The sequence below is a fragment of the Macrobrachium nipponense genome, chromosome 49, assembly GCF_015104395.2.
Source record: "Macrobrachium nipponense isolate FS-2020 chromosome 49, ASM1510439v2, whole genome shotgun sequence".
Lineage (NCBI taxonomy): Eukaryota > Metazoa > Arthropoda > Malacostraca > Decapoda > Palaemonidae > Macrobrachium > Macrobrachium nipponense.
The window spans coordinates 2,529,046-2,546,862 of record NC_087224.1 but is presented as its reverse complement, the minus strand read 5'-3'; the positions used below and the strand labels follow the sequence as shown (position 1 = coordinate 2,546,862).

The following is a 17,817-nucleotide window of genomic DNA, read 5'->3' as shown; positions in this document are numbered from 1 at the left end:
ACGTTTTGTAGGGATATTTCACTATATTAATTTTCAGCAAAACTTTGTTTTGTGTCCAGTGTCCTGTAATTCAACTGGTAGCCGTAATAGTAGACATGCATATCTGGCAGGCTCTTTTAGGATGTTCCATTGTAATTATCCATAGATAATCATTAATGAGTATGAAATTGTTTTATTTTTATTTTTATTTTTTTTGTAATGGTATTCTCAGTCATGAACATTCCACCTAGTTGTATGCCGAGTCAAGCTAGGTTATTTATATGTGAATTTTTCATTATTTCAGAAGAGAGAATGAATTTGTTTTGAGTATAAATACCTTGTAGCAGTTTTCATATATAATTTCTTACGCATGATAACCTCATGTTGGAAGAGTCTACCTGGCCATTAGATAAAGATAAAATGATTGACACTTTTGAGTATTTTTTGCTGTTTGTCAACAATTTTTGTTGATGCGGTCAGGAATTGAATCTGAAATTTAAGGTGATTTGATAGATATCTTCTTTGTTTCTTTAGGAATTCACAAATCAGAGTAGAAATGCAAGTAAAATCGCCTCTAAGGGTTATAGGAAATATATAGTTATGAAGTGTTGTTATATATGTACGTAATAGTGTTAGTGGAAAAAACCAAAGCTTGATGTGATCTCTTAAGTATTTGAGGTCCAGTGGATTATAAAAGATTTAAATGTAATTGGGAAATGGAGAATCATGACTCAGTACTGTATATATTTCGGTCTTGTAAACTAGATGGGTAATATTCAATTCTGACTGACCTATCCTCTCTTACATTACAGAATAAAAATAGTTTCTCTTGGAAATTGAAGTTCAAGAACTAGAATGCACTAAGATTTTGATACTGGAATGTACTCTTTAGTAAGAATTGAAAAAATTAAAACAGCTGAACTACTTTTTAAAGGGTGTGGGAAGTAGAACATTGGCTGCCAAAGTACAAGTGCTTATGCTAGCGAATTACAAGTAAGCATTGCGACAAAGCGCTCACTTCTTCATTATCCCAGAAAGTAGAAGTCACAAGAAATATGTATCCTAAAATAAGAATTTTCTTTTTATGTTGCATGTTAGGGAAACTTTGAATAGTACTCGGACTGAATTGAAAGTTTGAGCTAGGTTACAGAAGTTAGATGAGCGTTGTTGTTCAAGGTTCAGGACATATCTTTGATTTTTTCTTATACATCTCACTCAATTGAGTCTATACTAGAAATGCTTGATGCACCTTTGCAGCAGACTTTAATTGCTAATTAACCAATATGGTTACCAAGGCTCTCATAAATATAGTACAAGAATATGATAATATTTCAAGACTTGGTTACTGCTTCATTTTCTCATGTATTGTTTGATGGGAAGCCATCCATCCCTCCACAGTGACAGACGAGGCTATAGTGTAGTTATACTGTAAAATCTGTTAGGCTAAGTAAAACGAGAAGCATGTTTATTTATAGTGTTTTCAGTTGACTCCAACCATTCCTCTCTTATTTTATGAAGCATGCATTTGGGCATGACTTGGAAATTTAGGCCAGTTCATCATTTAGGCTCTTGATTTTTTAACGTTTTAAATTCACGAGGAAGCACCCCCCTTGATTGAAGCCAGAAGATCCAATGCACTTCTCTGTAACAGGATTTTAATTAAAAATGATCAACTTATAGAGCCATTTATTAAATGTTTTTGTTAAATAAACTTTTTAATTTAAATAAGTGACCTAAAAAGCACTAAGCACATTTATCACTTCATTATTGCACTTAAGCTTTGACAAATTACTATCACTGTCTGTACTAAGATCATTTGAATAAACATTTCCTAAAGTAAAGTAAACCCTTTAGGCATTGCAGATGTTTCGTCGATTTTAAATTCTGAATATCTCCCAGGATATTTGATGAAAGCCCCAGCGCAAGAAAATGCGTAAGGACGAAACACATCCATAAAATTGTGTGACAGCTTTTGTTACAGCATAAATAAAATACTGCTCTTATTTTCGTCTTAACGCGAAAGATGATCTCGCATCTTCAGAATTGCCCGGAGTTGAAAACTACATTGGATTTGTGCACCACGAATTGTGGGGCTTTGAAAGTATTTGCTTCGTCGTGAGTTTAGTTATGGCAAGCTAGTATTGATTTCCAGCGTGTAATTGACAGTTAGGTAGAAACCTGCTTGAATGGCTGGACAGAATATGCTCAAGGTAATTTACTGCCAGAGTGTTAGTGTAAAGGCTACTTATGAGTAGGCAAATGATTTTTCATGTGGGAAATATTATCAGTTATTTTCAGTACTAATTGTTTCATTTGCTTGTGTAATTTTGTTTTCTATTATGTTCTGTAATGATCAGTGGGACACGAATGCTGCATGGTTTGGAGCCTTTTCAGTTTATGTGGAGGATGTCTAGTATTGCCAGCCACTGATAGTTTTTCCATTCAGTTTTTTTTTACTCACCATTAGCTTGCAGTTGCAAGATGAACATGCTAGTGATATTTGTCCGTTTGTTTTGTGGTTTTAGTTATTGCACGAATTTTTGTTTTGTCATGAATAGAATGGTGCCCCTCCATCCTCCACCCCTCCTCCTGGCTACAAAACGATGGAGAGCCAGAAACCAGGCACAGATAAAGGCAGTGTGTGTGAGGCTGGCGACCCCCTGGTGAAAACGCATCGGACAGTGTTCCACGACCCCGCGGCCAATGACCCGACGGGCTCTCCTCCGTTTACCAGGCAGTACTCCTACGAAGAGCTCGAGTCAGAACCGAGGAGGCCGTACAGTCCGACCACCCACGGTTTCACGTACGACAAAAGTGGCGGAGACGGCAGCCAGCTCAACAATGATCCACATTCTATAGAGATCAGAAGAGCCCAAGCTCATGCTTTCAATTACGCCCCGGGGGAAGATCAGAAGGTGGCCGAAACGGCGGAGAAAAGGAAAACGAGCAAACTGGGAGCTGAAGAAGACATTGTGGCAGCTACAAACCAAAGGAAGTTGGAGGCAGCAGCCTCTGGCAACGAGAGCCAGTTATCTTCACCAGACAACACTTTGCCTGAAACGTCGGTTGACGACACAACCATAAATACTTCAGCCGACTCCACAGGGTTAATCGCTGGCTTCTTGGGTGGGAGGAAAGGCAAAAAAGATAAAGACAAGAAAGCTGGTGATAAGAAGAAAGATGCTGATAAAGAAAAGGCAAAACTGGAGAAAAAGAAGGACAAAGATAAGAAAGGAAAAGATAAGAAAGACAAGGACAATAAACTGAAAGGCAAGGAAAAGAAAGACAAAGATAAAGACAAGAAGGAAGGAAAAGATAAGGACAAGAAAGACAAGGGAAAAGATAAAAAAGACAAAGCAAAAGACAAAGGTAAGAAAAAAGGAAAGTTCGGCATCTTTGGCGGAAGAGACCGCAAATCCTCCACAAGCAGTAGCAGCAGCAGCAGCAGCAGCAGTAGTGACAGCTCCTCGTCCGACAGCTCTGACGACAGCTCCGACGAGAGTGTGGTCATTGAGACTCGAGAGGGGAACGAGCCCAGGGACATCGACGAGTCCCTCATTGCCTCTGACAGGTCGTACATGGCCGACCACTCCAACACGTCGCTCATTGTAAACCCAGCTGTGACCACTAGTGATATATCCTACACAGCAGATCACTCGTCTTCAGATATCACCGTTAATCCGTCCATTGTTGCGAGCGTCCAGGAAAATGAAAACGAAGCCTCCACCGTTCCCAAGATAATCAAAACGACGACAAAGAAAACCTTTGTGCAGGACGCTGAAGGTGTCTCGGAGGACATCATTCAGAAAGTGGAAGATTTGGGAACAGGTGAAGTGTCCCTGAACACTCAGAGCCAAAAGGTGGGATCTTGGTAGTCTTTTGATTGTTTCTATTCCATTTTGTCCACATTTATTGATTTTGCTAGATTTTTGTCTTCTTTTGATGCTTTGTAATTATATGGGCATGTTGTAAATTACTCTCGGTGGCATGAAACCCAATGTGAAGATACATTACTCAAAAACAGAAACATTTATTTCATAATATGACAGTGAAATTGTTTATTGTAGTATTTAAAGCCTAATACTTATTAGAATTCAATGCTGAGCTTTTCTGTTTATAAAATTCAATGCTAAGCTTTTTTCCATCTCGGATAACAGTTTCAATTTGTGAGTTTAAATTCAAAGCAAACGAGACATGTTAAAGTAAGAGCATCTTAGAGCATAAGTCCGTAGAATATTGTCGTGAGAAATCACCGTCTGGTGCGTGCCTCTGCATGTACTTAAAATAGCCTTGATGCCTTGAATGGGTTTGCAGGCAGAGCATGCTGAGGGTGACAGTGGAGAGAAGCCACATGTCGTGGCTACTACTGTCACTACCATCACTGCACAGAGCCTCGAAGATAAGAGTACTAAGGAGAGAACCCAGCAAGTAAGTAGCTTGCAATTTTTAAGTAACTTGATATCATATTTGATGTATGACTTCCAGTCCTCAAGTAACTGTGGAGTTTAAATGGTCTCTTTTGATCAGGTATACTAATCCATGACTTATTACTATTTGCAGGGCATAGGAATTAGAATATTAATGGTCTTCATCCATCTAAGTGTAGTGGTGGAAGTCTTAACCCCCAAAAGTTTGATATTTTGTAGATAATTTTTCCTTAGGTTATCTACTGTAGTTATGATTTAGTTGTTTCAGATTTTATACATAAATATTCAGTAAAATTTTATAAAAGAAAAATGCAATGAAACTTCTCATTTGTACTTAAGTTACTGATTTTCCTTATCTCTTTCTGTGTGGCAGGGTTTTCTTTTTTAAAGATTAATCTTAGAGCTCTTATTACAGTACTGTACTGTATTTATTTTAAAATATGTTTACTTGCTCTTCATCTAGGTAGCAGAAAAGACCTTCACTTCTACAACCATGACAACCGGAACAACCGAAGAGAAAACCGTTGTCACCCAAGAAGTGAAGAAACAGTCGCGCTCCATTGTACCAGACAATGCTGCTACACAGTCCGTCATAAGAGTAAGATTTTATACGTTTCATGGACTTGCGATAGGTTCAGCGTACTTGATGCTTGAGAAGGCCTGTAACCATTCAATAACCAATTGCCTTTTGATGTCTAGGAATTAAAATACATAAAGATAAATGTATGTTTTGCATGTAATGCCATAGACTAGTATTTTAAGAAAAGTCTGATATTAGCATGGCTCTTCTATGCCTTATGAAATGTGACCTCTAGGCATAAGAATTAGCTGTCCACTTGTCTGATTCAGAATTCGTAGTAGCACTACTTGGAGGGTTTGTAACTATCAAGTGTTTGACATCCAGTGCTTACAAAATTAAAATTAAATGTACGTAACTTTGTACTTTATTGCTATTGTTGGGTGTGCAATGTTATTTAAAAGTACATCACAGAGTTAAAATGGAAAACTAGAATGTCGGTTGAATAAAAGCCAAGTTGCAACTTTTATTACATTATTGCTGTAACAATAGTTGTTCATATCCTTTTGTTTGATTTTTACCAAAGAAATTTAGTTGCCTATGTAATTTAGGACAATGTATTAGCTTTAATCATTTTTAGCTAATATTAATTTAGAGTTACACAAAGTCCATTTGAAATTCAACAGCTTCTGAATCAGGCATACAAGACAGAAGGGTCCTCCCTGCCCCTCTTCCCTTTTCCAGTAGTGATCGGAGAAGTTTTTATATAATATGATAATTACTGTACCCATGATTTTTCAAATACATAGGTAAAATGTAGTATTCCTGCATCTAATAAGTACAGTAGTTCATAATTACTTCATCAGGATTTTGGCTCTTTGAGGTCTCAGAACCTCGAATCAGTGTTTGAAGCTAATTTTATAGATTTGCCTTTATGTCATTACATAAGAAAAAGCTGTTCTTAATCTTTCATGTCAAGATAAACCCTTTTGAGTGTTCTTATGTCCTCTCTAGTAACAAGAACTACTAAATCTTATAAAAGCACGTCTTCAGAAGTCATATCCTAGTTGCTTTGGCACTCGAATATTTGTTTATAGGAAAGCAGATTTTATACCTCGTCTTTCGTTTATACATAGTCTTAATTAAGTTTGCTTTCTGTATTGCTAAGAGAATCATTAATAGCTTTTATGAATTAGGGCTGACTGTGATTGCCATTTTCTCTTATATAGTCTCACGTCCCCTAACCCCCCAAAAATCCTCTGCATGATAGAGAGGCAAGGAAGAAAACGCATTGCATTCTTTAACCCTTCGTCCTGTGAACCTTCTTTGTGTCGTCCTGTTCAAAGGGTGAGGGAGGCCATGCCAGAGCCCCCTATTACCCCCAGCCCGACTATGCCCGTGCTCGCACTATCTCCAGTGGCAGCGATGACTCCGGAACCTCAGTTGACCCCCTTGATTCTGATTATGATGTTGTCAACAAGGTTAGTTGGCGTCTGGCCAGGTTGATGTACTGTTTTTCTCATACTTACGAGCATTTGCCTGGTATGTATGAAAAAGTATTTGCAGTTCATTTTTAAGAAATGTTCCTTGTATTCCATTATTCTAAAATGTATATAGAATATGCCTTTGCGTTACGGGAAGTCCATTTAAATTGGCATTGTTCTACTACTCAAAATGACATCCAAAGAGAATACTACAATATTTAAAAGCTCGGTTTATAAGGAAAAAGGGATAGTTGCTTTGATAAGAATCAGTCAAAATAGATTATTCATAACTAATTGGTAATGAAATAAAGGTACAAAATATGTAATTGTATGATTACTTCAGAATTCAGGACCTATGAAGAATGGAGTTGATTACCCCTCAGAGATAATGTACAATATACTGTATATGCTGTTTGTAGACTAGGTATTGTTTTGCATAGTATCAGCTACCTCTGGTTTGTATAATTTGTTACTGTACAGTATACTGTATTTATGTTCCAGATGTCTAGTTCAAGATTTTTGTGTTAGCTTATATATAAATATAGTAACCACTTTTATTTCTCAAGACATACAGTAAATCCAAACTCCTTACCCTGCTGTACATTTGACATTGATATGGCACATGCTTATGAGTGTGTATGATATCCATTTAGAAAGTTAAGTATTTGTGTGATCACGTTCATGTAAAATATAGTCTGGTATGAAATTTTATGACGCTTACTGTAAAGAATAGAATGGAGAGGGAGTATAGCTGCGCAAAAATCTCTCCCTGCTACAGGATGGTATTGTCCCCACCGAGGCACAAGTTTTTGATGCCAGCGGCTATGATACCTCCACCATAAGCATGGAGGCTCCCCCGCTTGTGGAAACTGAATCTCGCAAGGTTGGTGACGGTATTGGTGGCCCATGAGAAGCTGTTAGGAGTATTAAGTTGAGCTTCTAGTGGCTGATTATGTTGGTGACCTTGAGTGTGTTTTGTTGTTAGAGAATGTTGCTTGTGTGAGGTACATGACTTCTGTGGCTGTTGGGCAAGACACTTGACAAATCCATGAGGATGATTTACCATGGATTGTTGTCCTAGCTGTTCTTGTGCTCTTCCACAGGGTCGTTCGTTGTACTCGTACAAGTAATGTTACGTGATAAATTGCATGGGAAAAAATGCATGTATTTGAATTAGAATCCCATTTCTTGATATCTTGCTTTTTATGGATTGTGATATGCTGAAGTGAAGCCTGATTTTTTTCTTCCCCTGTTATCAGAAGAATTGTGCATAAAAATATGACCAGGCAAACTGGTTAGGAATGAAAATCTTCTGGTGGATGTTTTATTTGATCACTGTTCATTTCATGGCAGTTAAGTCATTGTTTTGGCAAAATATAAACCATTCTTAAAGGGTTGTTAGCTGCAGTTTCTTTAATAATAGTTCTAAGCCCAGTAAGCACTGGAAGATACGGTTTATCGTACTATACTGTAAATCGCAAATTGAAAAATTAGTCATGTGGCTTGAGAATTATGATTTGACACTAGCAATGGTACCAGTCTGAAATTTTATGGAAGAATGGTAACAGAATCTCTACATTTATATAATTCTGCATGTTACAAGTGCTAGTTTTTTGTGGGATGGGTGTGGGCAGTTATTAAACAGGTCTGGTATAAGTTTTGTAATGTAATTATTTACAGTGATGCAAGTCCTATGAAACTTTATTTGCTGGCTTATTTTCATTTTATGATAGTTTTCCAGTAGGGTACTGTACATGATGGAGCATAATGAATGCTTTTCTGTAAGTTTTAATAGAGAAACTTTGATGCAAGCTCTCTAGTACTTGCTGGGCTTGTTTTGCTAATTCATTTTTGTATATTGTATGTGTTTGATCGTTTTAGTGTTTTATTTCTATATTACATATAGATACATAATATGACTGCCATGGCCTATGTTTTTACACCACTATACCTCCTGTATTGTAGTATACTTACTATTTACCCTTTCCCAAGTAAATGATGAAATCAGTGACTCAGTTATAGTCTGCTGCCTTATCAGGATTTAGTTTCAAGTGGTAAGAAATTGATTTTGCCGTAGGACGTACGTTAAAATTTTCACTGATAGAGTAATCACGTTTTGCTGATCTCATCAACTTTTGAATTATTTCTTTCCTTTTGATCATCTCATTACGTTGTTCTCTTGTTTCCTCGGCCTCAAGTGTGTGGCTTTCGTTTTTTATTACCACAGGTGTCTGTGCTGGGATTGGAAGATGGTGTTGAAGAAAATGCCGTGATCATCAGCTCTCAGGCCATCACCTCCCGAACTCGCACTGTAGAGACCACCACTGTAGGTGTCCTGTCCCGTCATGCCCTCTTTCCTCCTTGTGTCCTCTCCTGGGAAACCTTGACACAGATCAGCCCAGCCCACTTTGTGATTGTCCTCCATATTCCTCTCCCTCTCCTCATCTCTCCCTCTGGCTTGACATGTTTCGAGAATACGCGTTGCTCATTTTTTATTCTTGCCATCTGTCCAGGATGATTATATAGACGATGGCAAGCTGTATGTTATTTTATATTATTTGTAACAGCTGATATATCAGTAGGTATTGGTTGAAGCCCTTCCTCCTTTGTAGTTAATTTCACAGTAATATGCTACTGAAGAAAATAGTGTAGGTTCACTCAGAATGAATCAATTCTGTCAGTAGTATTTGGAAATCACTTGATAGCTACTTCAGTTTTGCAGATTTAAAAAGTAAAGTTCATGCATACTGTTAACAGCAAAGTCCGAGAAATATTCTGAATATTCCGTAGTGTCCATTGTATTTGTATTCCTAAAACTTAACACAAGTAATGTAGTCTCAATAGTTTTTTTTATACATATGTATAATTTATACTCTTCAAGTTGTTTACTCTTTCAGAGTTGCACTAGTTATTACCAAGTAGTTTTCATTCCTGATGATTCAGTTCACTTTCCATTTTTGTCTGAGCACAGAAAATGTGAGCTAGTTTGCAGATAACCTGTAGATATTTTTTATGCCCTTTCCCATCTTGTAATTGAAGTTGATTTAGCTTTGTGGTCGTAAGTCCCTCTTAAAATAGTTTGTGGATTGCAGATTATTGAACATATGTCTACGTTCTAATAGTTTATTCTCAGAATATTTGTACGTACATTGTTTGCAATTCACGTTTAGAAAATTTTTAGAGTTACCGGCAGATCAAGCGAACAAGTAACGTTAATTTATGAATTAGAATTTATATTCTTTTAACGGTGCCTCCATCTTCGTGTCTTTTTATTTGTAAAAGATATGGTAAAAGCCTTGCCAAGATATCCTTCCCTTGACTGTTTGTGTGTCTCCCTCAGGCCCCTGTTTATCCAGTTTTAAAAATCATGTGAATCACAGACATAAAGCTCATTTTCCATTGTTAGGAGATCAGTTGTCCTCCTCGTCTAAACCCTAGCAAACTTTATCTGAAGCAGATCAGACTAAAGGGGCAAGAGAAGCTCGAGGTCTTTATGAGTTGCGGAAGAAGATGCGCAGTTTTTGACGACTATCCCAGATCAGGCTACCAAGAGGGACTGATATTGCATTCTTGTTTTGTGTGCTTATAGTAGTTTTTTTATTTTTATTTTTGCTACTTACTAGTTAGCCTCTCCTACCTCACTATCTCCCCTTTTCATTTTGCTTTCAGTAATTTGGGCTGGTGACTGACCTATAGCACGAACTTTGTACTGGAGCACATGGTATTTAGCATTGTGTTGAGTTGGTGACGTTTCGAGTAATACGAGAAGTAAAATAAGAAGCATAACTTGACTGACAATAAGAAAGTCTTGAACAGTATCACAACTGGAGACGGTGCAAAGTTCGTGCTGCCCATTGTGGGAAGGACCTTGGTGGTGGTAGATAATTTAATTTTTCTATAAAGCATTTTGAATACATAAGAACGTGTCTCATCCTTTTTTAAATTTTTCTTGCTGTTTTTAAATTCAGGATAATTTGGAATAGTATTTATATTTGATGTGGGTATAATCATATTTTTATCTTGGGGTAACTTTTATTTGTAGAAACCATTTCAAGTCTTAGACTTAGTTTTTAAGATGTGCATATGTATGTATGAATCTGTCTGAGTTGAATTTTGAATTCCAAACATCTGAAACTGTCCTGTTGTTGATTCTTTGCCATTGATATTGATTCCTGTACTATCCGTTTGTATTTAGTTGGGATATGATGGTCTTCAAACTTAACGTTTCATTTTAGTTGGAAGTTATCCTGGTCAAGTCTCTTCTGAATACCTCATAACGTAGGTGATAGATAACTTGGAAACCTTAATACTGTAATATGTGAGAAGTGAAATACAGTATATTGTAAGGTTTTTCTACCAATGGTAGACACTCGACAAAAATCACAGATAGGGGTTATGAGTGCCAAATTTAACCGTTGTTGAGATACGTATTTGAATACATTATCTTTTTTTTTTTTATAACTCGTCCACTTGAAACTGTCTATCCTTACTTAATTATATAAACATAAAATCATTTAGCACAATCATTAGGTGCTGGTTTGTGATAGTAGATGTAATAACTGACTTGAAGGGAAAACCAGATAGTGGTCATGGATGTGAAATGTTCGGTTTTGAAACGTATCAAATGCTTGCCATATGTTGGGGAAAGTGTGAAAGAAAAATTGGCTTTGACTTGAAAAAGAAGGAAGCAAACTTTTTTTCTTATTTTAACCAAGGTACACAGTCAATTTAAGTCTTACTGATAAAAAGATATTAGTCATTTAATTAGTATCTCTTGTCATTAGATTATCAGGGTTAAAACTAATTGATAATCCAGAATTTTATCTGATAAACATCAGTGTCAGCACACAGACTTTCTCCTTTTCTCATTTTTCCTCAAAATGAAAGTTGTCACACAGTAGATTTCTGGGCAATAATGCACACATTTTTTTCCTCATGCAAATGATTGTATGAGTCATTGTTCGTTTCCCATCACTGCTAATTCCATAATGGTAGCACTAGGCATGCTGGACAGAGTGGTTAGATTTTAGAGGTGAATGGCTTGATGGTGAAAATAAGGTTGGTTACTCATGGAATGTTATTTTCAGTAACCAAGAGGAGAGTAAGAGAGGGGGAGTGAGTTAGTTGTTGTGGAATGGTTCTTCGCACATTTTTGCAGTATATTTTACTTTTATTTACCAGTCATTTACACTAGTTGATAGGATAGTCAATGGATGTTGTAGAAAATCAAGGTTATGTAATGTGTATTGTGTATTTTTTTTCTTTTGTATTAATTTCATGTTCTCTATAAATCTTGTGCATCTGTTTTGCCTGAGTTTTCAAGTTTTTTCACATGTCTGCTGTATTTAGTACAAAACAGAGCGGGATGGTATACTAGAGACGAGGGTGGAACAAAAGATCACCATTCAGAGTGATGGTGATCCCATTGACCACGACCGTGCACTGACCGAAGCCATCCAGGAGGCTACGCGTATGAACCCTGACATGACTGTGGAGAAAATCGAGATCCAGCAGCAGTCGACGGAGTGAAGAGGTTCGAGTGTTACATAGAGGTGGGTGTTTGGCTCTTTGAGCCTCTTGGTTGTGATTTCCCAATGCAGAATATCTAGCTTTTGATCCCCCGGAGGGGGTTAGTCCATTAGTGCACTTCATGCCATACACTGTAGACATTGCTCAAGGTTCTTTGCAGTGTCCCTTCGTCCCCTAGCTGCAACCCCTCGTGCATTCCTTTTACTGTAGTACTCCGTTTATATTCTCTTTCTTCAATTTTACTTTCCACTGTCTCTTACCATTTGATTCCGAGTGCAACTGTGAGGTTTCTCCCGTACACATTTTAAACCTTGTACTGTCAGTGCCAGTTACAGCACTGAATGACCTTATGTAGGTCCCAGCGCTTGGCCTTAGGCCTAAACTCTGTTCTGTTCTAGTTTTCAATGGTCAAGAGTTTTTTTTCTGTCTTGCAAATAAACCCTTCAAGGAAATTGTCAGAATGTTCTCCATTAATCGTAGTAACTGGTTATATTTTATGCAATTTTAGTGAAATGCTTTTCTTGAAACGTTTGAATGTCATGGAAACAGTTAGACAATTATGTGTCCTTTAGTTTAGTTTCTCACTCATTGCCAGAAAATCACACTAAGCATTTACCTTTTTTTCAGATTGTTATTTCCACGAGCCTTGCTGGGAAATCGACACATGGCAACACCTCCAAGATGTGCAAATTTCTAGATTATTGGACACCAGTGTGCTAGTTTGTTAGCCGTGTACCATGGTGAAGTAGTCATAAAGAATTCTGTTTCTATCACTTGGTTGTATTTCTCCATTGCCAACCTAGTCTGGACAAGTCAGGCTTTCTTAGCATAGAATATGTTTCTGTTTTTCGTACACCCACTTTTTAGTTGAAGACCGTGCTTGCAAACTTACCGAGAAGGTGTAAGCTCTGTATAGCAAGAAGGTGATTGTTGTATCTATTCGTAACATTGTTGGTAGTTTTTTAAAACTGACCATTCAGGCAATCATTTAAAGCCACTAAATTTTTTGTACTGATAAGCTGTGGTCACTATATTTCTAAAATAAAAGATGCATACTTGATCTGTAGGTAGCATACTGGATAGCTCGTTTTCAGTGACGAACGGATTTTTTTCTGTAGCACCTTTTTGTTATCCTTTCATCAGCAGGGCTTTTAATTTTCTTTTTTTACAAACATGAGCAACACCTGAAGTTCCGAGGTAAACGTAATAGTTTTGTTTGTGATAACCGTTTGTAAGGTGGAATGCAACCAGTTTGTATATTTATTTCAGCTATGTAATGAGTGGGGACCCGTGCAAAAGGCAAGTGAAAAAGAAACTAGAGTATATCCTGGTCTTTCTGTGTGTCTTGGTTGGTGGTGAAGAAAATTCAAAACTTGAAAACTCACAGTACTTTCTAGATTTCCCTGAGCTCAAATAACATTAACTGCCTGACGGAGGACGAAAAACATAACCTTATCCCAGTAGCTTAAGAATACGGTAGCTTTAGTCCTACGGTAATTGAGGTCTCTCGACTAATTCCTTGAGGTAAAAATCATAAGTTGGCAGCTACCGGTTAACCTTAACTATTGTAGCTTGCAGTTACCATGTTCAGATAGTCTATAAGCACTTTCGAATAAGTCTGTGGCATTGCAATTAGTACATACATATATATTAACACTGGAATTATAATGTATTAAGAATGTTATTGAAGTTATACAGTTTTAGATATAATAAAGAAAATTGTTGAAAAACTACTTGAATTATCAGGTGATATTTCCAAGGGCAGGTATAGGTTAGTATCATGAGAGGTGAGTGTTTTGTGATAACTGAATGAATTCCAATCCAAGGGAATTTGTTCACATATGAAAATATTGAATATTTTTTGAAATGTAAGCAAAGAGGCAAGACTAGCAGAGCTACTGAGAGCATATTCGTTTCTGTATGCTGGTGTTGCCTTACGCGTATAGACTTTACAGTTCTAAGAGTTGATAGTTCTTAAGTTGTCTTGCAGCAAAGACAACCTTGGTAATGACGTTGAAAAGGCTGTCCAATTTTCTTTGTAGTTATTTTGTGTTTCCTAACTGCCATCGAAATGGTAAAGGTATAACATTCTGTTATATATATATATTAGTCCATTGTCTCTTAACTGAGTTCAACAGTGTATGATGCAAGATGGTTTGATGTAATGAGCTAATCATTTTTTGTTTGTGTATGCAATTCATATATAGTTTCTTTCAGTATGTGAAACGATGCATGTTATGATAATAGGCTTCAGCTCCTGTGATGATTCAGCTTGGCAGTATTTTAACAAAACATAAAAAAAAAATTGATCAGTGATATAGCCTTGTAGTTATTTGTAAGGAGGAATTTTCATCCCATGTATGGAAGTCAAGCTTGCTGTCTTGCAACGTTTTCATATCGTAATGAGCATCTAAGCTCATAGGTTCACGGCTTTGAAAGAAAACTATAAAAAAAAATAAATAGATCTTCCTGGTTGCCGTAAAGGGCTTTCTTTTCCCGGATGGATGAAAATTATGCTAGATTGGATGGACATGACAACAGAATGTTTATCATACCCAGTTGGGAGGGATTTGGGGTCTACACAAATGAAAGCATTTTTGGAATCCCCTAAGACCTGCCTTTACACATCTTTGTTGCTGGAAATGTGAAGGGTTAGATTATCCTCCTCTTGTAGCTGTTTCTTAGCATGTGATCCTGGCGATTACTGCTTGCATTGTTTTTTAGGGAGCTAAAAGTATCGTGCAATACGAGTGACAGCTGAAGACGCGGTTCTTCTACTCTTTCAATTCTGGTCAGAGCAACGAGGTTAGTGTTAAACTACCTTTAGGAATGGTAGCATCATGAAAGTGCCTCAGCCAACGTTGTCTTTGTCAGAAATAGGCTAAAAATTACTGTAAAATTATGTATGTACTGGAAAGGTGTTGTTTTATTCCCATGCTGTATGTAGTTATGGGCAGGTTTTTTTTTTTTTTTTTTATACCCATGCTCCATAATTTTTTTTTCTTTAGTTATTTATTCTTAAATATAGAACTTGCAGAATGTAAAAATATATTGAGATTGTATATATTATCATCATTATTATTATCATTATATTTCTGCTATAGCAAAGGGCTTTATAATTTTTAGACCTAAGCTGCTTAATAATACTGTCTAGGTCAAGTTTAGCAAAACTAAATAGTTGATTAACATTGCTTTGGATCATCTGAAGGTGGCTGGGTTGTTACTTTGGCCGGGAATTTGTTTTTCTTGGCCGCACTGAAATTTATATCAAATTTAACATAACATGTCAGGTTGTTTTAAGAGGAAATACAATGTTGAGTAGGAGTAACTCTCGCGTTTATATCTATCAGATTTCATTGACCTTACACAGAGTTTTGAATAATCACCGTATAAAGTAAGTGTGGGAAGCAGCAGTAGAAAAGTAGTTTTGTTTCCCAATTATTTATAGACATTATTACCCTCTTATTTTCGTACTACTTGAAACAACGGCATGCGGCGGTTTGCGGTTACATTAAGTTCTTCCCTTGGTTGCGTTCTTGGAAAGCAACTCGAGTTTAACACGTGAGATTATAGATATCAGAAAAGGCCAAAATAGTACAAGGTAGGTAAGGAAGTCGCTTCTTAGAAGTCGACGAAAAATGGGATTTGTTAGGATGTTGTATGTCTTTGTGCGTGCACCATGTAAGTGCCTACTTTTACTCCCAAAAGAAGCGTCCTTGAGCGAGGAAGAAGTATGGAAGAAGTTTTGAGACTTCTTCACGATGAATATTCACTTTAAGGCCGATGCATACAGCGGGAACATTTATTACCTGTGAATTGTGATGAGTACCTGCCTGGTGTGAGGGGACAAGATTTTATTAATACTAAAGGGTTAGGTTGGTGGCACATTCATAATATATCTGTGGACCAGTTTGTTTTCCTATCTTCTTTACACGCTGTCCTTAGCCAATCATCATCCTCACATATTTCCACTTATTTTAATACTGTTAGTTCTTCTACTAATATGTTTAGGATTTGGTTGAAAGGCTTTATTCCTTATAAAAGAGAAAGAGGTCAGAGTTGTATATTATGCAATGAACATAGTAAAAGGTGCTTCAAGACCATAATGGACTCGCCTCCGTGGCACACGAGGAAAGGGTGACGAAACCGCCACTGTCTCATGAAACTGAAGCGAATTCAGCAGCTTAAAAGAACAAACCTATATTAGGTTTGTATACACCCTCTTTACTAAATTACTTGTGGCAACAATTCCCTTTGCTGGTGCAAGAATTTATCAGTATCAGGAGATGCGTTCTTTATGGTGGTGGAGCCGAATACCTAGGTAGTAAAACCATGAGTGGAAAGCTTTCAATACTGCTGTGCTCTGAGGGAGGGAGGGGTCGCATTTTTCCTGCATAAGTAGACACAGTTTTGTCTTTCTCCCATTGTGAATCTTACGGAAGTACTTTTTTATATCAAGCTAGAAATGCTCCCGTGCGGGGCTGTACATTTTGAGGGATGACTCATAACCTCAGGGTTATGGTCGTGATTTCTCTTGCCTTAGGACAGTGTTCCAGTATGATTGCTTTTCCACAATCACTGTAATTGAACTTTGTATTCTGTGTTTGTGCTTGAACGATTGTAGATTACTAAGTGTGTGCTTGCGTGCATGAGGTTGAAATGGCAATTCCACACAGAAACAAGGGCCATGAAAAGGGTATGTGTGTGTGTGTGTGTTTGAATAGCCCAAGCACTGACCTAGAATATGAAGTATATCTGTAGAATCAAAGTTTATTTTCAATTTAAAAGTAGCTTAGGTTTGGAAATGAGGCAGCGCAGTGAAAGTGCCAGCACGCAGCTTCCTAACATTGCTACAACTCTCTCACTTGAAAGCGTGCAGCGACTCCAGATGTAATTAGCTTTAGCCCAGAACTTGGTAGTATTTGCAGAATTGCATGAATTTATTTTTCACTTGATCAAATATGAAAGTAACAAGAATCTCATTAATCATGTGCACTTAATATTTTTCACTCAGCTGTACTCATTTTCATCATACTATATCATTTTTGCTAAATAATTATATGACCTTTGTGAACTATGAACGAGTGCAGCTTTCAACACAGTTGTTGTAACATTTTTCTTTCAAAAAATAAATGTTAGGTAAGTTGATCAGACTTTTCATTAAACCTCTAGAGAAGTAATTAAGTGTTTGATGCTCTGTGATACTACCAGAACAAGATCTGTGAAGTAGGAGTATTATGGATCTATGTACGTAAACAAAATCTTTACTCTTTTACAGCAGGTGACAAGTCGAACAGGAATGTTGTTATGAAGTTATGTTTCCATGAGTTCGATATCCCGCTCTCCCAACGTGGAGTCGGAGAAAATATGTTTCTGGATTAGAAACTTATTTCTCGATATAACGTGGTTTGGATCCCACAATGAGCACTAGCTCTCATTGCTAGCTAACCAATTGTTTCCTAGCTATACTTAAAAATATCTAAGCCTTCAGGCCACCCCTAAGAGAGCTGAGCTGATTAACATCAGCTCAGTAGTCTGGTTAATGTTTAATAGACTTATGTGTTTCCTCTTTACAAGAAATGCTTTTGTGTGAACAACAACAATTATACTGTTAGCAAGGATCTTTTCGTAGTAGTAGATACCCTACCCGAGTTTAACCTCTAAAACTACAGTGCTTTAGAAGCACTTTATTTTATGTTGAGGTCAATGAAAGTAAGATTGTCAGTAAGTACCTGCAAAGGAAATGATAAAATTTATCATTTTAAAAATGCAATTGAAGTATTTATTAACCAGTGTTTGGCCATATACCAAAATTTCCATAAACCAATCTGTCAGAGCCTGTTACGAATCATCATTGAATAATAAGGAAAGTGGCCGTGGG

The 17,817-nt window shown here is 37.0% G+C and overlaps 1 protein-coding gene across 14 annotated transcripts in view; it reads left to right on the top strand.

Annotated features, from left to right (window-relative positions):
• Positions 1-17,084, top strand: part of LOC135205265 (band 4.1-like protein 3) — a 141,702-nt gene extending 124,618 nt beyond the window's left edge. For 10 of the 14 annotated variants that reach the window (XM_064235621.1, XM_064235616.1, XM_064235617.1 and 7 more), the window contains 8 exons: positions 2,538-3,839; positions 4,294-4,407; positions 4,870-5,004; positions 6,270-6,404; positions 7,186-7,290; positions 8,635-8,733; positions 11,757-11,959; positions 12,564-17,084. In XM_064235621.1, the coding sequence (XP_064091691.1) occupies positions 2,538-3,839; positions 4,294-4,407; positions 4,870-5,004; positions 6,270-6,404; positions 7,186-7,290; positions 8,635-8,733; positions 11,757-11,936 (2,070 nt within the window). In that variant the 3' untranslated portion in view covers positions 11,937-11,959; positions 12,564-17,084. The remainder of the gene's footprint in view (positions 1-2,537; positions 3,840-4,293; positions 4,408-4,869; positions 5,005-6,269; positions 6,405-7,185; positions 7,291-8,634; positions 8,734-11,756; positions 11,960-12,563) is intronic. The other 4 variants (XM_064235622.1, XM_064235624.1, XM_064235627.1 and 1 more) reach the window with 4 other exon arrangements.
• Positions 17,085-17,817: the final 733 nt, after the last annotated feature.